This window comes from Indicator indicator, chromosome 16, assembly GCF_027791375.1.
Source record: "Indicator indicator isolate 239-I01 chromosome 16, UM_Iind_1.1, whole genome shotgun sequence".
In the NCBI taxonomy this organism is placed as follows: Eukaryota; Metazoa; Chordata; class Aves; order Piciformes; family Indicatoridae; genus Indicator; species Indicator indicator.
In genome coordinates, this window is record NC_072025.1 from 15267067 (window position 1) to 15294423 (window position 27357).

The 27357-nt window shown below is 40.9% G+C and overlaps 1 protein-coding gene across 1 annotated transcript in view; it reads right to left on the reverse strand.

The window, feature by feature from the left end:
* Positions 1-27357, reverse strand: part of MAP2K5 (mitogen-activated protein kinase kinase 5) — a 150914-nt gene that overhangs the window by 45034 nt on the left and 78523 nt on the right. The window contains exons 16-17 of the mRNA XM_054387914.1: positions 23926-23997; positions 9148-9177 (exon numbers count right to left, since the gene is read on the reverse strand). Of these exons, the coding sequence (XP_054243889.1) occupies positions 9148-9177; positions 23926-23997 (102 nt within the window). The remainder of the gene's footprint in view (positions 1-9147; positions 9178-23925; positions 23998-27357) is intronic.

The window sequence follows — 27357 nt, forward strand, 5'->3', positions numbered from 1 at the left end:
GGAAAGACTTGAAATGGGATCTTCAGATTAAAGACAAAGCAAGGATGACATAACCATCAACCCTTAGGTGTCTCTTCTCCATGTTCAACACACACACATAACTACCACTACACCCTGCAGTGAGGAAAAATATCTCTGATAAAGCAGAGAAATAAATTATCTAGGGCAATAAGAGAGCCTCTAACACCAAAAGCATTGAAGAGCAGCAGATGAATATCCACCCGGGCTGCTCCTCCCCATAAGCCCACCACTCTAAGTTCCTTCTACCTTGAAAAGAAAACAGTAAAATGTCAATTGCTGAAGCCTGTCACTGGAAGCCACCTAGGAAAACGCTGATCTTTCTCCAAAGAGCTGCAAAATCAATGGTGGTTGCTGCAGACAATGCAACTCTAAGAACACTTGAAAGGGAGTACTCAAAGCAACAAAAATTTAGGTACATGAGTGGAGTCTTCTAACTAAAATGAGGTCTGGAGTAGACTGAGGCACCACACTCTGCAATGAACATCCTCTCCTATGCCATTTGACTGCCCATCACACTGCACTCTCTCACAAATTAAACCTAAAGTTCCATGGGGCTGGCAGAAGAACAGCTGCTGTGAAAGGGAAATGCTCGCCTAGACCTCAAAATAATTCACTCTTATTCTGGCCTTTGGGGCTCCTCACTACACTGACCAGCCATCACTCAAGATGGTCATGTATGCTGTGATGGAAACACAGCCCTCAGCCTCTGGCACTACCAGTCCAAGAACTTAGGGAAGAGAAAATGTCAGAACCACTACAACCATCTCCAGAAGCGCTTCACAACCTCAGAGATCTGTGAGGAGCAGATTCTCTTGCTCCTCAGAAAGTCTGAAAGCCATGATTCATGTCTGAGCTCTTACAGCTGCAACCTGGGTAAGGAAACAAGTGAAATGGAAGCAGGATCCACTGCACCCTTGCCTCCCCTCCTCTCCAATTCCTGGATGACTTGGGAGGAACCATGCCTCCCTCTCCTCCCAGCCAACAGAGCTTGTTCAGAGAGCAGATGTAAATTTTCATCAAATCTAGCATTTGCTGACAGTTCACAAATGGTCACCTAAAACCAACCACACAAATCAATTCTCCCACTGTTTGCTGCCTTTGTAGGGAGAAGCAATATCCCAGGTTGAAGTTTTCAATCAATCAAGCCATTCAACAACATCCAATGCAGGAACCGTAACTGGGAGGGACATTTCCTTCCAAGCACTATAGGAACATCTTCCACCCAGAGAAGCACCAGCTCATGCAGGACATCCTCATATATCTGCAAAAAATTCTCTGAACAGATTTCAGTATTTCCTCCTGGATTTTTTTTCCCTTGTGGTAAGTAGCTCTCACAGCAACAAATATCATTTTGGGGTCTTGCTCACCTTCTGCAGACAGCACAGTGCTGTGAGGGGAGGACGACATAAGGGAGCAACAAAAGCTCACTGCATTAAGTGAATACAGGTTGTGTAGGGAGACAGCACCAAAACTACCTGGAAAACACAAACTTCCATCCCCATTGCAAAGATGCACCCAGGGGTGACTATCTGGAGTAGTTTTCATCATCCTCCTGGAGTAAACAGAGCTTTTCAGAGGTTGGAAGCTGACAGCTGTGCCAGGTATGAGGTTTGCAAAAGACAAGGGGAATGGGGATGGAACAAGCCCTGGAATGCTGGTCACAGAACATCCCCTAACCTTGATCCTTCAGACTGCCTAGAATTGTTAGGGTTAGAAAACAAACAAAAAACCCCAATAAATCAGTCTTTCAAAACCTAAGCTAATATCACATAATAAAGATATTCAAGCATATTCTAAAATAAGGATTTACTAGTATCCAGGGTGAAAACCACCACAGCTAGGTACCTGTATTTCCAAGCTTGACCATATTATTCAAACCTCAATTTGACATGTTAAAAAAAAAAAAAAAAGACAAGGATTAAAATAAAAAGCATTGATTTGTTTTTATACTCTGTATTTCTAGTAGGTTTTTTTTTTTTTTTTGGCTAACATCTCTCCATTTTCAAAAAAAGCAAAATTAAAACTCCCATTTCTCAGCAAGTTTCTGATACATAAATTTAAGTTCTGACTTATTTCTGGCTAAGGAGAAAAAAAAATAGTAAACCAAAACGTGTCTGAAGCCTGTTAGCTCATAGATGATATACACAGTGAAACCTCTGTGAACAAATTGAGAAGAGTTTAAAATAATAGCAGATGACTTAAAATGTTGTCAATGGTTTCTGGCATCCAGTCTAAAAGCAAAACTCTTTGCCCAAATCTATCATATTTAAGATATTACCCCCTAATTTAATTCAGTCTTTTGGCATTAGCATTTGAACAGTGTTTAATGGCTTTGGAATGGGTGGATATAATGATCTATCTGGAAGGAAAACATTTCTGTCTTACTAGGAAAGATGCTGTAACAAACCCCTCAATTTAGTCTCTCAAAATAAATGAATGTTTAAAGCATGTTTCTGTCAATTGGAAAAACAACAGTAAAATGGCTACTTTACATGCCAAGTTAAACTAAATATTTTTTTCCTTGACAACCTGCTTACATTTAAATGAAACCAGGCCAAATTTGGTCAATAGTATGGATTACATAGAACAAAAAGAATCTCAGACCACGGTAAGGCAGGGATCAGAAAGCTGCAACTTCGCTGAACAACCATGCAATTATTTAGCAAACTAAGAGCCAGTAAATAAATTAAGCTGCTTTAAACAGCAGAGCTTGCACAAGAGCTTTTGGACCTAGAATTAAATCTTACTTGCAGAAATTCACAGGGTTGAATTTGCTGATGAAAAGCCAGAAAACAAAAAACCAACCAATAACTCAAAATCCAGCAAAAATAAAATAATAAATCAAAACCAAGCCCAAACAAGCCAGCTTTGGTAGGAGAAATTAAAATAAATAAAAAGATTACAGAAATTTGTAAGATCTCTTTTTTCCCCTGCTGGCAAAAGGAGACGTGTCCCAAAGCTGGTGTAAGGCTGCATTGTCCCCTGTGCTCCCCAGAGTCATCTGCTCCAGCTGAGGATCTGACCCAGCAGCCACAGCACATGCTGCATCCGATGCTTTAGATATGCTGGGATTTGGGAGACGTACAAAACCTTCTCCCTCACAGGAGGAGCAAAAAGCACATTGCTTGCTTGATTTTTTTTTTTCTTCCTGCATTATTTTCTTCCAGAGCAAACCAATGGCAAGTCTGTAGTGAGTGCTTTCCTGGGCTATAAAATTTCCTATTATCCACTTATGCTTTCTTTGCAGTGGGATTTAAGAAGGTCTCTTCCTGGAGACGAGTAATATGTCATCATTTTGTTGAACTAACAGGCTTGACAGTCTTGTCTCTCCCAGTTAGAGACACCAGTGCTCTGTGCTTGCTTTGCTGGGAAAATGAAGGTGAAAAAGCTGGGAGAATAAAAAAAAAAGGAGGTGAAAAAAGCTGGGGAAAAAAAAAAAATATCAAAGTGAAAAAGCTAGGAGAATGAAAAAATAAAAATGAAAAAGCTGGGAGAATGAAAAAATGAAAGTGAAAAAGCTGGGAGAATGAAAAAATGAAAGTGAAAAAGCTGGGAGAATGAAAAAATGAAAGTGAAGAAAGCTGGGAGAATTAAAAACAAAATCAAGGTAAAAAAGCTACGGGAATAAAAGAAATAAAGGTGAAAAATCTGGAAGAATAAAAAAATAAAGGGGAAAAGGTGGGAGAATAAAAAAAATGAGGGCGAAAAAGCTGGGAGAATAAAGAAATGGAAGTGAGAAGTCTGAGGGAATTAAAAATCTAAAGGGTGAAGCATCTGGAGGAATAAAATAATAATAAGGGGAAAAAGCTGGGAGAATTTGAAAAAAATGAAGGGCAAAATTAAACTCTCACTAAATTCTTCACTAACTCATCCCCGTTATTTATTATCCTGCAAAAACCAAACTCTTAATCTGAAGAGTCTTCAATTAAGGTCTCTCTTTCACCAGATTTAGAAGTAACTTCTTAGGCTCCGTGGATTCTCTGTTTTAACAAATAACATCTCCTGCATTCATCATTTCTCCTGTCCTTTTTGATCTTTTCTCCTTTTTCTTTTTTTTCCCCCTACTTATCATGTTCTTTATTTGAAGCAGATTTTTAACAGATAATCTTGAGCGTTATAACAATATCTTGCTTGCATTTCATTCAAATAATTCTTAAAAACAGCTTAAAAAGCCGTTTGGAATAACATCAAGCTCCCCATCAATCACAGGGAAAAATTCCGCTGGCGGTTGTATAAACATCAGATCAACTCTGATGTCTTCAAGGATTTCAGAGTGAACCATAAAAAACTCCATTAACTTCTGACAAAGAATGCAAATTAATCACAACATGGGGTGAAATGAAATTAAAGGGCTCTTTTCTAATCAATGACAAGGCAGGATGAAATATTCCTTCCTCTCCGCGCGTGTTCAGGCTGCCGGGATGTTGGTGCCCAAACGGAAGGTGTTGAGCAGGAGAGCGAGTAGAGAGCTTCAACCCGGGGTGGGTAGCTGGTTAGTCCTCCCCATCCCTCCAGCGATCTGCTGAGGAGTCGCCTGGATTTCATGGAACACACTAATCATCCGAATCTCAGGTGCATCCCATTTGTTATTCACACTCTCCCGGTGCCGGTGTTAAAAAAGCCTGGCGTAGACAGATGCACCAGGAACCTTAAATGACAGTTTTGGCCTCCGGAAGTGCGATCGCTACAGCAAAATCTAGTACAGCCTCCAGGTGAAATGTCTGGAGCTCCATATGGAGCAGGGAAAATTAACAACAAGATGAAAATCGCTGTAGCAGCGGGGAGGCTGAGTTGGGGAGGGAAAAAAAAAAAAAAACCAGGGGAAAAAAAAAAAAGGGGAAAAAAATTTAAAGATGAGGAAAGAGAAGTAATAAATTAATGGGCTGTGAAAACATTCAAAGCTTTACAATACCAGGGGCTGTATTTGCTCAGATTGGGGGGGAGGTAAAGACGGATGGGGTAGAAGAAGGGACAGGATTTGATTTTGGTGGATTTCTTTGGTCAATTTTTTGGTTGTTTTTTCTTTTTTTTAATTGATTTTTTTATTTGGTAATTTTTTTTTTTGTTCAATGGTTTCAGTCAAATATTTCTTGGCTTTTTTTTTTTTTTGGTCAATTTTTCTTTTTGTTCCATTCTCTTTTGGTTCCATTTAATTTTTGGAGATTTTTTTTCCCCTGGTCAATACTTTTTTCTGTCTAATTTTTAAAAAAAATCTTTTTTGGTAACTTTTTTTTGCTACTTTTTATGGGGTCCATTTTGTTTTGGGTCCATTTCCTCTTTGGTCCTTTTTTATTTTGGATCCATTTTCTTTTTCGTCCTTTTTATCTTTTTGATTCATATTATTTTTGGACCATTTCTTTCTGGTCAAATTCTTCTTTTTTTTGTCACTTTTTTTTCTGGTTACTTTTTGGTTTAGTCCATTTTTTGGTGGTAAAATTTTTTTTTGGTCCATTTTTTTTCTTAGTCAATTTTTTTTGGTTGATTTTTTGGGGGGGATCATTTTTTTGGGGGTCAAATTATTTTCTAGTCAATTTTTTTTCCAGTCAATTTTTTTTTGTCTTTTTTTTTTTCCCTTCCCCATCTTCAGTTCATTTTGGTGTAATTTCTTAAATGAGGCCAAAGGATCCAGGAAAATATTCCTTGCAATGCAAAAGTATCTTTAATCCAGTGCTGGTGATACCTGCTTTCCTAGAGCTGATTAAACCCTCAGCAGCTGAGTACTGCCTATTCCTTTGGAGTATTTCCCTAATGGATGAGAGGTCTTTTTAACATCCTGCTTTGTACAAAGTTTGACTACAAGCTGAGAATATTTAGTGGGCAATTCTTTTCATTCCTCCTCAATTGCATTATCATTAAACAAGTCCTTGTCCTCACAGTGTTTGCAGACAATGTAGTGAATCCAAATCCCCGTGACCAACCCGAATGTCGCGTGGTTTCTTCAGCCACTGCACATCTTTGGGGTGCCAACTTCAAATTTAATTAAATATATTTTGTGGTTTGGTTTTCCTTTTTGTCCCTTTTTTTTGGTGTTTTTTTTTTTAATTTTTTTTTTTACCTGTTCTTTCTGCTTAGATACCTAACATCAAAGTAACATATATTGAACTTTCAAAAGGAATTTGAAACTTAATTTCTTTTCTTCAGGTCCTGGATGGATTATGGGCTAGCAGCTGGGTTTGGTGAAAGGAGTTTCTTTTCTTTTTTAAATGGTTATGCAGGAAAGAACTTTATTTAAAAGGAGTGTTTTTTGTGTCTGTGTGAGAACGTGCACCATTCCTCTTAGTTTTAATAGAATTATGCAAACACATCAGGGGAAGAATAGCCCCTGAAGTGCCTACCTACTCAGAATCCTACAGCATCACACCCTGCTAAAGGAGTTGTACACTACAGCAGGTGAGCAATAGCATGAGGCAATCCCATGCCAGGAAAGCAAACAATAGAACAATCAATTCCATAACAACTCTAGAATTTTATTACATTTTAGAGTTGCCTGTGTGAAGTTTTTAGAGTGGAAAAGTCTGTTCTGATCATGACTATTTGTTATATCCTTTGGCAGTCAGCTACAGATTCTGAGGTTACCTGCATATCAAGGCAAAATAAATCTACAATAATTCGGCTTGTTGGGTGTGTTTAGAGTTATTGATCATTTGTTTTGTCTTGATATGAAACTGACTTCATAGTCTGCTGCTGACTGCCAAAGTAAATAAATAGTCATGAGCAGAACAGATCACACCATAAGCAATTTCACTTACAGGAGTAGCTGCTCATACACTTAAGTACTTGCAAGGTAAGACTTCATTATTTAAGATTAAATAATGAGAGTGTGAGGAACAAGCATGAGCAAAATGAATACTTACAAAAGATGTGGAAAAGGAGAAGTGATAAGTTTGATCCTTAAAATACTCTACTAAAGGCCAGAAAAGAAAATAAATCATCCTTTAGCCTTCTGGCATATTGCAGGATTCCCTGCTGCAGTGATTCCCCCCCGTAAATCTGATTAATTTAAACTGAATTTATACATCTCGTTTGTCTGTGTCTTAAAAATAAGAGAAAACGGGAAAACAAATTTAAAAAAGATACTTTTTTTTTAGCTACAGCTGGAGACCGAGATTCATTTCAGTTGTCCTCCAACACAACTCCATACTTCCCATTTTCAGAGAAGCAACTTCCAAGTTATTTGGGAAGAATTTCTGCAAACACACATTTGATTAGCTTCATTCAGTGGAATAAGCCCACTGAAGTGAGGAGGATTTCCTCAAGTGAATGACTGCAGAATCAGGCCCTTATGCAGGGTGATAAATAGATATTTAGACACTAAATCCTCCCATCCTACTAATTCTCTCCCTAATCAGAGTGGTTCTTGTGCCCATCTCTGTCTCTAAAATACATATTCCTCACATAACACTCCTTATGAAAAGCACTTGCTTGAAAAGCTTAATAGCTATGTTTTAAAAGTTTCACCTCCTCAACTCTTTTACATTAAAAAATATACACAATTTCATGGGCTGCTGCCTTGCCAAATATTCTTTTTCCAAACTCGAGCTGCTTTTTTAATTAGAACAGCAAAAAAGGATCTTAAAACTAGCAATCATGTTCTGCTCCTAACTCAGAGAAGGGATTTTTGTCTAGAATCCTGCAGAATGTCCAATCTCCAACTTCCTTCCCCAAGCTCAAACACTTGGAGTGCCATCTTAAACTGTACCCCCATGTCACCTTGATTTAGTGTCAGAATACAATGAACATCAGGACACTCCACAAGCACAAGTGAGTAGGTCAATGGATGGAGGACACTTCAACACAAGAGCTGCTTTTTTTTAGTCCTCTCTTCAAAGGAGAGAGTCTGGTTTAAAATATGGATAAAATATGCAAAGTATGTTGTGCTCCAGCTCTCTCACTCTGTAAATGCTTTCCATAGGAGATGAGAAAGTGGAAAATCAGGATATTTCTCCATGTGCGAAACCTTTGCAAGTCCATAAAAGTGTCAAGAGAATTTGCTTAAAACAGCTTATAAAAATGGGAGAGAGAATGAGTCCCAGCCTATTATTCAATAACCATGTTTGTGAGGCATCTGCATAATCTAACCATGCATAAATTAGTATGTGTATTACAACAGTTATTTGCATAATAATAGCAAGTTAATAGATGCTTAAAGAGCACAGACCAACACCACCTTTAAATCAGACATGCCTCCAGGCACTCTGATCTGTACAGACCAAGATGCAGAAAGCAGTGTTCATAAAACATACGAAAACATAAAACCCACATTCAAATAATTCATTTTAGTCCCTGGACACTTCACTTTTCCCCTTCTCCCAGGGAAGAATAATTTGAGCAGAACAGTTTGGTACTGTGAATTCTAACATGCATTTTGCAATGAGAATTTAAAGGAATCATCAAAACCTATTTCTGGATTGGTTGTTTTGCTCAGAGCTTTATGGTTTTTTTCCGAGCCAAGTAAAATGTTATGTGGTAATGCAGGGCTAAGCCCTGGCTTAAGCATTGCCACTGAAGATGGAAACTGTTTTATCACCAGCTTCAACCAAATTGAGTTAGTGGGAAGTCAGAAAATACCAGTATCTAAATAAAATACTAATACTAGGTCCTGTAAAAAAGGAGAATTCAGAGTTCCCTTAATTATTCCATTGACATTGAATAATTGACATTCTGTGATGGTTGGACTTAGAGGTCTTTTCCAACCAAAACAATTCTGTGATTCTCTGACATAGTTTTGATTTGATGAGATTTTAGGCCATTGCACCATACTTCAAATTTACAATTAAATATTCAAATATAAAAAGGGAGTGATACAACTCCCTGCTTCAAAAGCATTGTTGTGCACACTGGGTTATTTTGTAATCTCCCAACAAAACAATCATTAACAGCATTATAATTTTCATTGTCTCCAGGAAAGGGAAATCTAGAGTTTGGAGAAGAGAAAAAAAAGGGAGAGGGGAAAAAAGAAAAAAAAAAATCAATAGAGATTTCTAAATGACTCCTTCAAGATACCACTTTTCAATTTAACAGGACAGATTTATTTGTATGTGGCTCAAATGTTCACAATTGCTCTCTGCACCTTCATACATAGGAATGAATGTCACAGTGGCAAACAGCAGTAATGAACAATCTTACCTGAGGATATGGAAACCTCCCAAGAGCAAGCTGGGAAAGGAAATAATATTTGTCTAGTTATATAGATTTGCATGGAGGGCACATTTCCTTAAAGAGAGAAAAGTACTCAACTCTTACTATTGTATAAATTGGAAAGTGTCAGCAAAAGTAATTCTGCAAACACACAAAGAGCTGTATTTAGAATGGAGTTGTTCACAGCAATTACCCTCGGTCTATGTTTCAGAACATCTCTTTTTTCTCAGGCTCTTTTGTCTGTACCACCCAGTAACAGCTCTTTGATGCCCAAGTTCCTGAGGACTCTCTAAATTAAACCAGTTCAGCCTCAATAGTGAGGCCAATGACACTGACCTTTACTGGTAATTATCTGCAGGTATTGTAGAGCGTGCACTGAAACTCGCAAAGTCCTTCCCTAACTGGTTCGGAGTAAATCTGGGTTATGCTGCTGAGGTTTGTTTCCCTCTCTCTCTCAAACCAACCCAGGAACCTCTGAGATGTGTCAGAGAGATCATAGCGCCCACAACAAGACCCTCAGTCTTTTCTTCAGATCTGCTTTCAGCTGCACATGGTATCAAGTGGATTTGTTGTCCACACTGTTTTATAACCAATTGATGCATTACTAAAGTACCTGCTAGCATCAGTATTAGACCAAAACCAACACCACTGTTGCCATAAAGTCATAGCTAATAAGTATTCCATGATAAATTCTTCATGCAAAACTATAGTTGCTTCCTATTCCATACTCAAACCTTAGCTGATGACAGGACAAGAGGCAATGGGCACAAACCAGAACACAAAAGGTTTCACTTGAAATTAAGGAAGAATTTGAAGCTGCCAGAGCACTGGACCAGGATGCCCAGAGAAGTTGTAGAGCCCTCTCTGGAGATTCCAAACCCACCTGGACACTGAGATCCTGGGCAGGCTGCTGTAGGTGCCCCTGCTTTAGCAGATGGGTTGGACTGGATGATCTCCAGAGGTCCCTTCCAACCCCCACCATGGTGGGATTCTGTGTGAAAATTTCATCAAAAAGCAACTAGTTTAAGTTATTTTTATCTACTATTCAGTAAAGGAACAGGGCATTTTTTTACTCCTCCAACAGGGCATTCTGACCTGCTTGTTGGAGAAACCCACCTCTCTCCATGGTTTACAGAGGAGCTTCTCTACACTGGTTAACCATTGTGAATCCTCCCCTTCCCAGCCCTCAGAAGGAGGTCTACCAAAAAGGGTATGGATGCACTACTGTCAGTGATAAACTGTGTGATAAACTAGCTATATTCACACCTGACTCAGCAAAAGCATCAATGCTGAAGGTCTAAGCCATTGTGTCATGTTCTGCAAAGGCTAAACCACATGTCAGTGCTGGGTGAAAGCTGCCTCACAGCACCAATATCACCACTGATACTTGAGCTCCTCAGTGCCATGGTTACTTGACCTGGCCAGATTGCCAGCTGAGGCAGCTGTGCTAACCCATGATGAAATTTCAGCCTGGTTGGCAGCACAAAAGTACCCTAAGTCTAAACAAGAAGGCACAGACAGAGTGGTAGCAAGGTGGGGAACTGATGGGGCAAAGACCAGCAGACATACTCAGGCCTCATCAGTTGAGGAGAAAGGTGATGAGAAGGTAGTAAGAAGAAGGTGACAGCACGGGTGGAAGCCACCAGAGAACAGCAATGATAGTGCCCTTTCTGCAGTTTCAGCTGCTGGCACTATATGAACCACGTGGCTGTGAGCCTTAGCAATGAGAGTGAACCTCTCCCAGATCCACAGAGGAAAGACACTGCAAAAGCAGAGCAGATCCTGAAGCATTTGTGTAAGAGAGGCATGCAAGAGAAACCCAAAGAAATGAATCAATTTTTGGGGTGATGACTTTCAAAAGAAACTCAGAAAGTTGTGAGCAGATCCACTTGGCGACCATTGTGTTTGCTTGGTTCACCAGATGAACATCTACAGAAAGTAAAAGCAATCAGGCTTACAAGAGACAGTGGAACAGGTCACATGAAGGTGACAAGCCAAGTAACATACCTCCAGGTTCTCCAAAGTGATATAATTTAAGCGCAATCCCCACTCTGGGTTTCTTCTGCGCTTTGTCTTCCAAGTTTGCCTTCAAGACTCATCTCTTTGGGGTCAAATTTGCCTTTTGGTTTTGTTTCTGTTGCAGTGCTGAGTGCAGTGCTTCTCTCTGCAGCAGATTCTTCCTTGTGGCAAATCAACCTGAGCTAAGCAGGCTTGATGGCCACCTCTTGTCTCTGGTTCATAGCCCCTCCCAGCTCACTCCAGTCACTCTCTGATGGCAGGCTTTGAAATACACAGCTAAACAGTTAAGCAAAGACCCTACATTTTCTGTCATGCTCTGTCAAAAGGACCATACTAGAACATACCCTTTTTCATCTTCTCTTCTTTTGGGAGGACCATCCTTAACTTACAAGAAGCTACTTGAGATCCCAAGCAGTGCTGCTGCTGTGATAGCCTATAAATACCTTGACATAAACCTATAGATGTCCAACATTTTTCCATGAACAGAAGAAATCCTCATAGCTCCAGTGACTACTGGACTTCACAACAGTCATTACAACAGCTACTGATCTGTAGGAACGAAACAGTTATCCCACTGTAAAACAAGAAATTTCTCCCTAAGTTCAAGTGAAACTTTTTGGGTTCCAGTTTGTGCCTGTTGCCCTTTGTCCTTTCACTGGGCAGAGTCTGGCCCCATCCTCTTGCCCTCCACCCACCCTTCAGCTCTTGCTGAGCATTGAGCAGATCCCCTCTCAGGCTGCTCTTCCCCAGGCTCAACAGCCCCAGGGCTCTCAGCCTTTCCTCCTCACAGAGGTGCTCCAGGCCCCGCAGTGTCTTTCTAGCCTCCCTTGGACTCTCTCCCTGTCTCTCTTGAACTGGGGAGCCCAGAACTGGACCCAATACTCCAAAGGCCAAGTTTTTCTGGGGGCTGTTCAAGCAACACAGCCCTGGCCAGACAATGTGCCAGTTCTGCACCCCCCTGCACCATCACTCGATTCATCTAGCCAGAGCTGTTTCCTCCCCACAAGATTGTCAAGGTATTATAAATTAAGAAACTTAGCAAAGAGTATGTAATCTTCCCTGAAATAGCCTGCAGATATGTCACTGTACTAAATGTGTTTCAGATTTAATGAAGCTTTAATGTCCTTTTTAATTTTGCCTGTTTCTATATCACCAGGGGTCGAGCAAGGCAATCAGCACTCAAGAGGGTGGTTTGGTTTAAAACTAGGAAAAACTCATTTGCTTATGAGTTGCACTGTATTTTCTTAATTAAATTTACTAAGTAAAATGGTTTAAGTTCAGCCAACCAATGACCTCTGTATGTAGATTCAGATTTATAAATAGCGTCACACTTAAAAGTAAAGAAAAAACCCTCCAACCCCAAAAAACAAACAGATTAAAGCTTCACTAAAGGGATTCTCATACTCTTCATCATGTGCCTCAATGAAGCCACAGAAACATTTGTAGCACAAGCCCAATGCAGGACACAAAAAGAATGTAAACCACCAAACACACCATAAAATATTTCTCTCCTTTGCATTTATACAACGGAACTCAAAAACGAAATTGCAGATTCCTGAAGCACTGTAACAGAACCACAACATTTCCATTCATACTACCATAGAGTCCTAGAATGGCCTAGATTGGAAAGGACCTTAGAGATCATCTACCCCAACCTCCCTGCCATGGGCACGGATGCCTCTCAACTAGCCTTGGCTCATCCAATCTGGCCTTGAACACTTCCAGGGAGGAAGCATTCACAATATCCCTAGGCAGCCTCATCAAGGGTCTCACCACCCTCATACTGAAGAACTTCTTCCTAAGAAGTTTAAACCTACTCTCCCCTCAGCTTAAAACCATTTCCCCTTGACCTATTGCTGCAAACCTCTACGAAAAGTCCCTATCCAGCCTTCCTGTAGGATCCCTTCAGGTATTGGAAGATGCACTACTTGGGAACTGAGCAGTAGATTCTGCAGCTCTGAGCATTAAGGAGGGGAGGGGAATGTTTAATCATCAAGGACCTGCTTTTCATTTCCCTATGGATACCCCAGCACTATACAAGAATTTTAAAACCCCATCCTTTTAGAAAGCCCTCGTGAGCTGCAGTGCTCCGTTTGTCCAGTTCAGCCATGTGCCTACCCAGTGTGGCCCCACTCTGCCCTAGTGAGGCCACAGCTGGAGTATGGGGCTCAGCTCTGGACTCCCCAGTTCAAGAGATACAAGGAACTACTGGAGAGAGTCCAGTGGAGGCTACAAAGATGCTGAGGGGCCTGGAGCATCTCTGTGAGGACGAAAGGCTGAGAGCCCTGGGGCTGTTGAGCCTGGAGAAGAGCAGCCTGAGAGGGGATCTGCTCAATGCTCAGCAAGAGCTGAAGGGTGGGTGGGAGGCATGAGGATGGGGCCAGACTCTTTCGAGACTCTGCCCAGTAAAAGGACAAGGGGCAACGGGCACAAACTGGAAAACAGGAAGCTCATTCTATCTAAACAGGAGGAGAAATTTCTTTGTTGTGAGGGTGCTGGAGCCCAGGAGCAGGCTGCCCAGAGAGATCGTAGAGTCTCCTTCTCCAGAGTGCTTCCAAACGCCCCTGGCCATTGTGATCCCGGGCAAGCTGCTGTGGGTGCCCTGCTTGAGCAGGGGGGTTGAACTGGATGATCTCCAGAGGTCCCCCCTTGCAGCCCCTACCATTCTGTGTAATGCCAGCAGAGAAATATGAAAATCAAATCAGATCGGCAAGAAATAAATCAGAATAATGCTGTCCTACATAATTCCAATTGCCTGTATATGATTTTGATGAGACTCTGGCCCATGTTGCCCAGAGAGGTGGGAGATGCCTCATCCCTGGACCCATTCCAGAACAGGTTGTTTGGGGTTCTGCGAAACCTGCTCTAGTTTCAGATGTCCCTGCTGACTGCAAGGGTGTTGGACCAGATGACCTTGAAAGGTCCTTTCCCACCCAAACCATTCTATGAGTCCATGATTTTATATCTAAAAAGAGGTAAGGGAAACGAAACAGAATACGAAGCCCTCAGTTTTGGTGGCAACTCTAAGCTTTATGGTCAGAGTAGTGAAATACTGGAACAGGTTGTCCAGAGATGTGGTGGAGGCCCATCCCTGGAGATATTTAAGGTCAAACTTGATGGGGCCTTGAGCAACATGATCTAGTTGGAGATGTCCCTGCTGACTACAGGGGGTTTGGACAGGGTGACCTTTGAGGGTTCCTGCCCACCCAAACCATTTCATGATTCTATGATTTTATTACTTAAAAGTGGTATCTTTTAGGTATCTTTTTAATCTTTCTTTATATATATATATATATGCACACCTACATTGAAAGATATCTTTAAGACTTTTAGATATATATATATAAAAAAGATATCTTTTAGGTATTGATATATATATGAATAAATAAAAGATACCTTTTAGACATTTTTATATCTAAAATGGGAAAGAAAGAAGAACATTAGATCACAAGTTTAGGTGACAACTCTAACCTGTCTGGTTATATATTAATGTGCAGGTAAGTGGCCAGAAAGCAACAATAACCTGTTGAAATAATAAAATTAACACCTTGGAACCAAAAATGGAAATCCAGAAATCCTCACTAACAAATCACTTCCTCCACATGGCTCTTTCCTTGCCTGCTTGTATATTGTTAATAAGAATTACAATGGCAGCTTGTTCAGAAAGGGAGGCAGGAAGGGAAGTTCCAAACATATTTTTAGGACACTTCAGGCAATAAAGTCTCCCACTTAGATTATTTTCTGTGTTGTGCAAGTTGTTTTTTAATTTACAGTTATGCTGAAAAGCATGGGATGTTTTTATTCTTAAATTCAGACACATTCCATGTTTCTCAGCATAACTGCAAATTGAAAATAAGCACTTAGAATATCGCTCATGCTCCAGCTGAAGGAGGAACTTTTATAGTCTGAAACGTTCTAAAATTTGTTCTTAATTACCTCGTGCACATTTTACACAATTAAATTTCCATCTAAGGATTTTGCATTTAGATTGTGCACTGCAGTTAAACCTCTCGTTTTATGGAAAGGCAGCCGCCACTTCGGGAACATTCAGACAGAGGAAACTTTAAAAATCAGACTTAACTACTGGATAACATAAAATTCCCTAGGTGGAGTTTCATTCCAAGACCAATTTATCCATTCCTAGATAGATGGCTTCCAAATCACCTGAAACTCTGCAGGGTATGGACCTTAATAAATATTAAATACCTCAAAAACTACTTTAAGATTTCTCTTCCTTTCTAATATCAATTTCTCTGTCCTCTTATTGCATGGTTTTAAGAAGAAAAAAAAAAAAAGAAGAAGAATCCAAAAGGATATAACAGCAATTTACCAGCATTAAAGTGCTTCTGAGGTTAAACTGACAACAAAGAAGAACAGAAACACAAAGCATCTTGAAGTAGGGTTTCAATTAAATGTGCAGGATTTAGTAATGCAGGACTAGAAGGGAAAAAAAAAGGAAAGGAAAAAAAAGAAAAGAGTTACAAATTAATTTAATCTTCTGCCTATAGTTTGCAGCTGCACTCCAAAGTGTCTGGGGCTTAAGAACAAAGCCTTGAAAGGCCTGGGAGTGAGGGAAGCTTCAATTTTTAATGTATAAGGCCATTAGCTGATAACTTGTGGAATCTGCGACCCCTGCGGAGGGGCATAAGCGTGGGTAACAGAGACTGATGAAGTGACAGATTTGTTCATGTCTAGGACTATGAGGAAGAAGGTTATTACTAATAACCATCAGGCCCAACAGAAATATGCCCTAATAACCTTTGGGACATTCCTTGGCTTGAGCAGATGAGTTGAAGCTCTCTCTCTATAAAATATATTAAAAATCAAAGCCTAATTCACCTTAATTAAAGATAATTAGTTTCACTTTGACTTCTTTTAAATATGAACTATAGGAAATGCACTGCAAACTAAAGAGCTCAGACAATCATGATTAAATTGCACATTTCTTCCCCTCCACAAACCCCTTCTATTACCAGGCTTTTATGGCTACGTCTTCAAAGGTGTTGCTCAGAAGAGCAGAGCCCTTTCTAAAGGCAAAAATGTGGGACCTGGGCCTTTCAGGACCAATCTACAGAAATTGGTGGCTGCAAAAATCACAGAAATGATCCATAAAGATTAATGAGGCCACTTGTTGGAGAAGAAAGGCTTCATGCTTTTTTCTGTTTTTGTGTGTGCTGGATTTGTATTCAATAGCTACACGAAAAACAAAAGTCAATCTGATGGAAAGCAGCTCCATGGAGAAGGACTTGGGAGTGCTGGTGAAAAAAATCCAGCATGAGCCATGAGTGTGCTCTTGTGGCCAAGAAGGCCAGTGGTCTTCTGAGATGCATGAAGAAGTGTGTGGCCAGCAGGTAGAGGGAAGTTCTCCTCTTACCCCCTCTACTCTTCCTCAGTCAGGCCATATCTGGAGTACTGGGTCCAGTTCTGGGCTGTTCAGTTCAAGAGAGACATGGAGCTACTGGAGAGAGTCCAGGGGAGGCTACAAAGATGCTGAGGGGCCTGGAGCATCTCTGTGAGGAGGAAAAGCTGAGACCCCTGGGGCTCTTTAGCCTGCAGAAGAGCAGCCTGAGAGGGGATCTGCTCAATGCCCAGCAAGAGCTAAAGGGCCCGTGAGGGGCAAGAGAACGGGGCCAGACTCTTCTCAGTGGTGCCCAGGGACAGGACAAGGGGCAATGGGCACAAAGTGGAACCTGGGAGGTTCTACCTGAACAGGAGGAGAAACTTCTTTGGTGGAGGCTCTCCAGAGAGGTTGCAGAGTCTCCTCCTCTGAGGAGATTCCAAACCCACCTGGCCATTGTGATCCTGGGCAAGCTGCTGTGTGTGGACTGGATGATCTCCAGAGGTCCCTTCCAACCTCCACTACACTGGGTTTGTGTGAGAAGCAGCTCAACTCCAGCTGTTCTCCATCTCCACAGTTCATACACCATTAGAAACCAATTAAATAATAGGGAAAGGTGGAGTTGACTGAGAAGTATTTCTAAATGCTGATGTTTTAGAAGTAGAAACAGCTATGCTACACAGCATAAAAACCACAGAATGTTAATTTACATTACATAGTCCTATATATAATAGATATATATCCTATATATGCACACCACAGGGGATGGTATCCCTTCATTGTCCACTCATCCATCCACTCAGGTAGAGAATTGTCTTATTTATTTAGCCACCTCAGTGCTTGCCCGGGGTGGCCTAAGAGCAATTGCTGAGAAACATGATACATTGAGGTCTCACCCCACGCAAACTGTACCTAAACTTCCACTTTATTGCAGCTTAGTTCACAATCTTCACCTAATATAGGGTTACATCCCAGTGCAGCAAGCGGATAAATCATCCTGGAATATTACTCTGGCTAAGTTTAGCTGGGAGTGGAGCATATGTGCTTCCGAGTCACTGAAGCAAAGGTCCATAAAATACACTAATTACTGGAAGTTATGGTCACTGAGTGATTGATAGCGCTCTGCGAGGCAACTTCCCCCGTCTCCAGCTCTTCTGATGGGCCTCCCCCCACCAACACAGCAATTATTAATTCATGACCCAACCCTCAGGCACTGGTACCTTTCCTTCCAATTCTGCTGCCACAAAGATGGGGCTGGAGCTGGACATTGTCTGTCTTCATCCTGGTGGCTGCTGAAGATGGTAGATGAGGAAACGGTTTGGAGAAATCACTCAAAATAGCTCAAGGGGAAAAAAAATAATGAAAATCTAGGCCAGCTTTTTCCTAAGAACAAGTTTCTGAAAGGCATCATTCTGTATAGATTGACTAAAACTACATAAATGTGAGAACAATTCAAGCTATTGACTAAGATTCTGCAGGATGACTTCAAGCTGTCTGCTATGAGCCCTTCTCAGCGGCTCTACTGGCACCAGCAGCATCACCATGGCAAGGCCTTTCCCAGTCTCTCCAGTTTAAACAAGTAAAACAAAATTCTCTCATTCCAAGCACACAAAAAGCAATGACAAGACCAGTACGAACTGTCCCTTGATGGGAGATACCTCAGTTCAGTGAAGTATTTTGTTATGACATCAAGACTCCTGCTCTGCATGAAGATCAAATGCAAATTCTTACTTCCTTTTTAAGCTTGACCTTTGCCATCTTCTAAGGGCCTATTTTAATTAATGTTCCTCCTGCCTGAGCTCAGAGGAGCTTTTGACACTGTAGGTCAGAGATGGTCCACATCTCCTTCCAGCAGTCACACTGACATTCACAGTTTACCCATCATCATTATAACCCTTTCTACCAAACCCTCATCAAGTCTCCAGTGCACTACCAAAATCACGCTGTACCACCAACCATTGCATCTCAGAACTGCCCCTCCCACAGCTATCTGCTATTGTTTGGGTAAGGGTGTAAAAGTGATGCAAGACCAACCATCATGCTGGCATAAGTGAAATCCTGCAGAAGATGAAATTGTGGTTTGCAGAACCTCCTGCAGATCAGCTCATGACCTTCATCATTTCCACTTCAAAGCTGATGATATGTCACTGATCACAAATTTCAGACTCCTTAGAAATTCTCCTGAAGATTCCTGTCCTTGACCAGATTACATAAACCTGATTCTTTACATCACTTTTATGCAGTTAAACATCTTAGAATGAAATGCTTTGAATCACCTTAAAGCTGCTTCTTTAGAGCTTCTTCTCTTACAGCACCTTCTTCAAACATTCTTCTCCTCCTTGCCTTTGTCATCTGAGTCACCTCTTCTTACACCTGTCTGTGCTCCCAGCCCAAGTGTGATGGGAGTCTAAGACTCACTCCACAAAGCTGACACTGCATGCAATGAGTGTTAACTCTGCTCAGAAGAAATGCCTGTGTGCTTGAAAGATATGCTGGAAGGATGTTTGTTGGATGCATATTGGTGTTCCTGTCTGTGGGAATGCATACAACTACAGAAACTGTCATACGTCTGCTTGGAATATTGCTTCAAGAAGCATCTTTCTGCAAAGGTGTGCTGGTTTGGGGCCAGACAGATCGTCTCTTGCCCCCGAAAGGGACAAAAGAATGAGACTCACACAAACGGATTGGAGAGTGATGGAAAGTTTAAATGGAAAAGCAATTGGTGAGGCTACAAAAAACCTACAAACTACAAAGCATAGTGACAAAGAGTATCCCAAAGCGTACAGAGCCCGTTACATAATTCCCAATCCTTCCCTTCTTCCCACCTGAGGGTAAACCCAAACCCCCCCAGGGCTCTTTCTTCCCCCTCCCACTGCTAGGCAAGTCTCAGGCTGGCCAGGTCTGAGACTGCCCCCCCTCCATTCTCCTCCTGGCATTAGGCCTAGACAGGCCTAAGTGGCCTTGAGGATACTCCCCCGGCATTACCCGATAACAGAGGACATCTCCCATGGGAGCAGAGAGGGAAGAAAGAGGAAGAGAATGACTTTGCAGATGGCCTTATAGGGTGCAGGACTTATGGGTAGAAATACGTCGTTTCCTGTGTCCACCCCTGTGGGTGGGCACCCAGGACACCAGAGGTGTATCTCATGCGGCAGTGGCAGGGGGCACCCAGCCTAAACTGCCACAAAAGGTCACAAACAAGTAGTGACCCTCAAAAACTCTCACAAATATACAGATAGCAAAGAACTCTGGTGACTGAAGACTTAAAGTAGAAGGTGCAGAAAGGTATCATTAGCCAAGCACACAAGCTCATGTTCTACTTCTAAAACTTACTTGGTTTGTGGCACAAGAAAATCACTTTAATTTCCTGCATTTCAGTGTAATCCAATACCAATTCTATCTGGAGATATGAACCTTGGATCTTCTGGCAAGGATCTGGAAGTCTAATCCTACAAGGAAGAATTTTTTATATCCAAGGTAGTGAGACCCTGGCCCAGGCTGCCTTGAGAGGTGTGACCTGCATCACCCCTGAAACCACTGCAGGTCAGGTTGTTTGGGGCTCTGAGCAACCTGCTCTAGTTGCAGACATCCCTGCTGACTGCAGGGGGGTTGGACTAGGTGACCTTTAAAGGTCCCTTCCAACCCAAACCATTCTATTATATGATTCTGTGATATGATATATTTTGCCTCAATGAACAACGTGGATCAAAACTCTATTCCTTTCCCTTCCCAAACTCCCTTCTGTCATCTCATGACACGTAGGAGACTGGTCCTTGGTATCATCTTGAGAGCATGACATCGCTCCTCAGCAGGCAGCTTTGAGGTGGTAAAATCCAGGGGAAAACCAAGAAGCAACCCATTGTGGAAGTAGGAAGACTTGAGAATACACCAGCCCTATTGAGCCCGACCAACACTCTCCTCACCCTGCTTCTTCAGCCATGGGAAGGAGCTTGGAACTAGATGATCTTTAGGGTCCCTCCCAACTTAAACCATTCTGTGATTCTATGATTCTGGCCTCTTACAGCAGTCTCTTATCCCAAGAGAAGTGGCTCAGCTGAAGGCATATTTACTCCTCAAACCTCCAAAACCAAGCACCACTGGACATGAATGCTATCAAGAACCAACAGGATGTATTTTATATTCCTTTGGCTGCTTCATGCTGCCATGCAAGGTAGGATTAGAGTCATTTTGGAGAGTAACAAGAATTATCAGGACATGTAATGTATCCTCCTGAGCAGGGCACAGCACTTGGAGGCAGCCTGGATCGGTTAGAGAGCAGACAGAGCACTCAGCCTCAGCCCAGTCAGCCCAGAGTGTATTTTATGACTGATTTATAAACCCCTGAAAAACTGCTTTTCAAAATGAAAATGCTGACACCGTCTTCAGTGTGGTGACAGCAATGTCATCAGTTTAAACTGAACCTGCTCTGTCAACCTGTGAGCACTTCAATAAAACATCTAAACGCCTCATGGAAACACGCAAACGGTTTGTGATGATTAAATAGTTTTACAGATGATGGATTAAATTTACTACACTTCAAAAAATCCTGAAGAAATGCAAACTCCAAAAAAAAAAAATAATAATGATAATAACAGTGGCAATAAGAGAATCATAGAATTGTTTCACTTGGAGAAGATATCCAAGATCATTGAGTCCAACCATCAACCCAACACCTCCACAGCCATTACACCACATCCCAAAGTGCCATATCCACACATTTCTTGAACACCTCCAGGGATGGTGACTCCACCACCCTCCTGGGCAGCCTGTTCAATGTCTGACCACACTCGCAGGAAAGAAAATTGTAGAGAGCAATGAGGTCTTCCCTTAGTCTCCTCTCTTCAGAGTGAACAATTGAAGTTTCCTCAGCTGCTTCTCACCAGACCTGTTCTCCAGACCCTTTACCAGCTTTGTTGCTCTTCTCTGGACACACTCCAGCATCCTAATGTCCTTCTTGGAGTGAGGGGCCCAAAACTGAACCCAGGATTCGAGGTGTGGCCATACCAGTGCCCAGCACAGGGCCACAATCACTTCCCTACTCCTGCTGGCCACACTATTGCTGATCCAGGCCAGGATGCTGTTGGCCTTCTTGGCCAACTGAGCACACAACTGGCTCATGTTCAGCTGACTGTCAACCAGCATCACCAGGTCCTTTTCTACTGAACCACTTTCCATCCACTCTGCCCCAAGCCTGTATCTAATAATATGTAAAAAAGCATCCTAACACTAATAACAACAATAAAAATGCAGATAGCACCATTTCTTCTTTTTCTTTTGGCCAAGGCAAGATGGAACAGTGTTAATCACCTCTTACTTCAACTCTCCATCTCTTAAAACTTAGGTGGGACCCACACCTCATACTCATCACGCTCTGCTAGCAAGTTCTTTTGGGGCAGTTTCCTTCACCTCCAAAATCATCAGTTCAGTGGCTCATCACACATGGCTTTGCAGTAAAGAAATTACAGCCATTGTAAAGGCTCAGAAGAACATTAAAGAAGATTTACTTAGCTGCTATTTTATGTCATCGTATGTCAGAGCATCCTTGGCTAACTTGGTCCCACATGTCATTTATTTTAAATTAACATGCTCTAACAGCACAAAGTTGCCAGGCTGGAGTATTACAATAGTAAATGGAGAAGACTTGAAATTCCTCCAGCAAATGCTCACTTCCCTTTTTAACAGTTTCATCAACAAGAACCTGAGTGTCTCCACTCCCAATCCCCATGTCAATACAGTGTTACCTTAATGACAGTGACCTTGTGTGGCTCTTTGAGCATCTTCTTCACCTTTTTGGAGACATTTTTCTAAGCCACTGTCCTTGCTTTCATCATTTAACACATCACTCAAACCACTTCAATAAAGCAGCGATCATGTTGAGGAGAGGTCTCTGAGGACCAGATGACATACCAATTAACAAAGCACACAGCACCAAATTGTTTTTTGCACATCTGGTTCAGAAAACAGTGGTGGGAAGTGAGACTGGGAAATAAAAGGAGTTGAGAAGGTTTAAAAGAGGAGGGTAAGTGCAAAATAAAGGAGTTTTCCTAATGTTGGTTAATATAATGTGAAACTGATCCTTCAAACTGAATCATTTTGGTTGGAAAAGACCTTTAAGATCATGGAGTCCAACCATTTTGTAACTTTGCCAAGCCTGGTGCTAAACCATGTCCGTCAGCACCACATCTCTGCAGCTTTTAAGCACCTCCAGGGATGGCAATTCGATCTCTTCCCTGGACAGCCTGTTCTTATAGGAACAAACAACTGCCCCAAGCAGGAGGAGGCTCTTTCATGACACTGTCCTTCAGTTGAAGAAGTCTCCTGAGAGTTTATTACTTGAGCTACTAAGGCTATAAGGGTTTCCAGCTTCAGCTGGCTTGCTTGTGGCCAGCATGAAGAGGGCTGTATGAACATAACCTGGTGTCACCACCAGAGCTTCCTGTCCCATCTCCCAGACAAAATACGAGACAGATTTGTTCTTACTGGTTAAGATGCCATCACAACATAGGCATTTCTACTCAACTTATACACTCTAGATTATCTTTCCTATAAATAATTATCCATTTTTATTGTCATTGAAATTCATGTTTCTTCAAACATCTGATGAACCTCAAGCTGAAAAAAAAAAAAAGCCACCTTTTTCCAGAATCAAACCTGACCTTATTCTGACCAAACCTGCAGAAAATATGGCTTCTCCTGAATGACCACATTTATGAGCACATTCTCTTTGACCTGTCCATTCTGATAAGTCTTTCTCCTGCCCTGACCCATAAAGATGTGATACAGAAATGCCATCATCTTTAACTCCAGAGGTGTTGAAAGGATGAAGAACCATAGAGTCATTTAGGTTGGAAAAGACTTTCAAGATCAAGTTTATCCACTAACCCTATTCTGCCAAGTCCACCACTAAGTCATATCCCCAAGCACCATATCCTCACAGACTATATAAACACATCCAACCATCAACCAAACACCACCATGGTCATTAAGCCATGTCCCAAAGTGCCATGTCCACTTGTTTGTTTTTTTTAACACTTGTTTGGTGACTCCATCACCTCCCTGAGCAGCCTGTTCCAATGTCTGAAAACCCTTTCAGTGAAAAAATTATTCCTAGTGTCCAGCCTAAATCTCCCCATGTGCAGCTTCAGGCCCTCTTGTTCTATCACCAGGCCTACTTCTTACCCACATTTGGAGTTTTATTAGAGGGCTTAAGAGTGTTACTGGGTTGTACAGAGGATGTCACTGAACTGAACACAGTAAGAAAAAATCCATTCTAAATCCAGCAAAAAAAAAAGTAGCAATAATTAAAAGCACTCATATATAGAAGAATACACAAAGACTACATTAAAATGTCTTCTTATTAAGATCTGATTCTGGCAATGTGCACATGAAAATGACAGATACTTGCTTACCTCCATGAAGGAAATCCCTAGACTCCAGACATCTGAATGAATTCCATACTGTTCTCCTGAAATCCTCTCAGGCTGCAAAGAAACATATTAAAATCAGCAAACGAATTTCACAGAATCATAGAATTGTTTGGGTTGGAAAAGCCCTCTAAGATTATTGAGTCCAACCATCAACCCAACATCACCATGGCCACTAAACCATGTGCCATGTCCACATGCCTCCTGAACACTTCCAGGCACGGTGACCCCACCACCTCCCTGGGTGGCCTGTTCAAATGCCTGACTACTCTTTCAGAGAAGAAATGTTTCCTAAAATCCAATCTAAACCACCCCTGGCACAATTTGAGGCCATCTCCTCTCATTCTATCACCTGATACTAGGGAGCTTTGTGTTTTGCACAAAATACAAAGCTGTATGTTTTATGTATTTATTCCACAAATACCAGTCCACGGCAAGCAAATCAACTGAGAAAATGCAAAGTGAGCTGAAAGCTCACCAGCTAACCTGGCAAAGAACAAACCCACTCTTCAAACACCACTTATTTCTTCTTAAAACCATCACACTCTGCAAGCAGAAAGGGCTTGGTACTGCTCAGGCTTGCAGCCACACATGGCTATGGACCTTGTAAAGTTGACTTTGGCTGGTTTAGCCAACATAAAAAGCTTGCAGACATGCAGCAAAGCACAAGGTCAAGTTGTGTGAGTCCACTGGTATACACATTTATTGCTAAGCCCAGGTGAGCTAGCAGGAAAACAAGCTTCTGATGTTGAGTCAAGGGAATGGGGAGCAATTCTGGTTTAAGAAGCAAAGTTATTGAAGCCAAAAGAATCAATGAAGTCACATGCCAGCAATTTTATTTTATATACTTTTTAATTTCAGTTTTGACCTATGGAAAAAAAAAAGAAAAAAAAAAAATCACTCCAAAGTATTAATAGCAGGTTTAATGCCTCATGAAACAGAATGCTGTAAAATATAACTGCTAGTTTTTACTTGAAAGCTACAATTTAAGCATTTCCAAGGTCAAGTACAGCATGAAATGTAACAATAAAAGGCTCCATGAGACTTCTCTCCCCACTGTGCTGTTAATGCACCTGTCTAGCCCAGCCACCTACAAAGCACTGACTGTATTTTTAGTCTTTAATAATCCAGAGACCTTTTTTTAGAAAGCAAACTCCCAAATTAGTGCCAGACCAATGTGTTTTCAGATGTTTACTCTACGCTGCTAATCCCAGGTCAAGAGCTTTTAGCGCAGCGTGAATGTTAAATAAAAAACACACTGCTGCCTGGGTTATCTTTAAAGGTAGCCCTCCCCAGCTGCCTTCACTGAAAAAAACACCCCAGAAGCAACAGGAACAAAATCTTTTTGACCAAGTCTCAGCTCTCAGTTTTGAGCTGAAGAGTGGTTAAATTTTTTTAATTTATTTGAATTTTTTTTAAAGAATAATTTTAACTATAGATAACTAACAAGATAAATACATAAGATTTTTTTTGGATCACTGTTCAAGTCATGATTTTATGAATCTATGAGCCTATCAATCTGCGAATGCATGATTCTATCTCCATCATAAGAAGGACACAGAGCTGTTGAAGCCAGGCCAGAGGAGGGCCACAAAGGTGATCCAAGGGCTGGAACACCTCTGCTGTGAGGATAAACTGAGGTGGCTGAGGTTGTTCAACCTAGAAGAGAGAAGACTATGGGGGGACCTTATAAGCTGCCTTCCAATACCCGAAGGGATCCTACAGGAAGGCTGGAAAGGGACTTTTCATAAGGGTGTCTAGCAAAAGGACATGAGGGAATGGTTTGAAGCTGAGGGAGAATAGGTTCAGATTGGATATTAGGAAGAAGTTCTTCAGTACGAGGGTGGTGAGACTCTGGAATAGGCTGCTCAGGGAGGTTGTGGATGCCTCCTCCCTTGGGGGTGTTCAAGGCTAGGCTGTATGAGACATTGAGCAGCTGAGTCTAGTTGAGAGGCATCCCTGTCCACGGCAAGGAGGTTGGAGCAGACGATCTCTAAGGTCCCTTCCAACCTAAGCCATTCTAGGATTCCATGATCTGTGAATCTGTGATTCCATAGCTAGCACAGGTCAGCGTATCTTTGAAATGTTTACAACAGCATCCCATAGGGACATGATTTTAAAGCATCTTTTTAAACTGACAGAGATCCTCATCAAAATGCAGATAAGCAGCCAAAATGTGTATTAATATTTAAAATATTACAAGTTATAATATAATATAGTATCAGCTGTCCTGGCCCAGTGTGGGCACTGCAACTGGGGCAAGGTGGTAACAGCCATGGATCATTTTGGTGGAGATGAGACCCTCTTTTTGCCTAAAGCACCAAATCAGATGCAGAATTCACACTGAGCAACAGTAAAGTCTTTATTTCTGCTTTAAAAGTGTTTTCTTTATATATATATATATATACACACACACTCACACACACTCTAAGATATATTTTATATATTCCTTACATTTTTATATATTGTTTATATATTGTATATATTTATATAATCTATAGGTTTTAGATAGTCTGTATATCTTTGTATTTGATGTATTTATATTTTATATGTGTACAAATACATATTTTATATATTAAGCACTTACATATTATAGTTAAAGAAAAACATATCTATAAATATTATCTACAATATTTGTAAATACAAACATTATATACTTTATAAATGTAACATTCTATTCTATATAAATAAATATTACATATACTTCCTGAATGTACATGTCATTTTATATAAATTATTTTTTCCTCCCTCTCTATTAAATATTTCTTTTATATATATGTGTGTGTGTATATATTCTATACATTTACATATAAAACACAAGTTCTAGTTTTAAACAGCAACTTATATTTAGAAATGATTTATCCACAGAATATCATGGCCAGTAAATCACTTGCTCCTTGAAACAAAAAGTCCAGTCAGATGAATTCAAAAGCAGAGAAAAGCAGAAGAAAAGAAGAAGAAAACATAAAGGGAAGCGTGCGACACACAGATCACCCTAAACATAAGCAGCTCTACCAAAAAAGATTTTTTTTGCTTGTTGATTTTTCAGCAGAACCTCCATTCTTTTAATAAAGGTTTCAAATTCACTCAGTCTGCCAAGGTAAAGCAAAGCTTCATTATTTTCTGATGAGTAGATTATAAATTTGATCACGACAAAGAACTGATTGAGCAAGCAGAACAATTTGAAGACAAGAAATCAGATCAAGTGACCATTTTAGCTTAAATCTCTCTTTTACAATTAATAGATGCCTGCATCACATTCATCCATAAACAATAAGGAGGGGGAAGGAAAGAAAAAGTAATTTATTTAATGTACACCTGGGAAAGAGAATAGTAATCTTGATTTGAACACTGAAAGCATAATACAATTTAATTCTCAGATCTGCTTAAGACCACTCTAAGAGTAACAACTGAGTT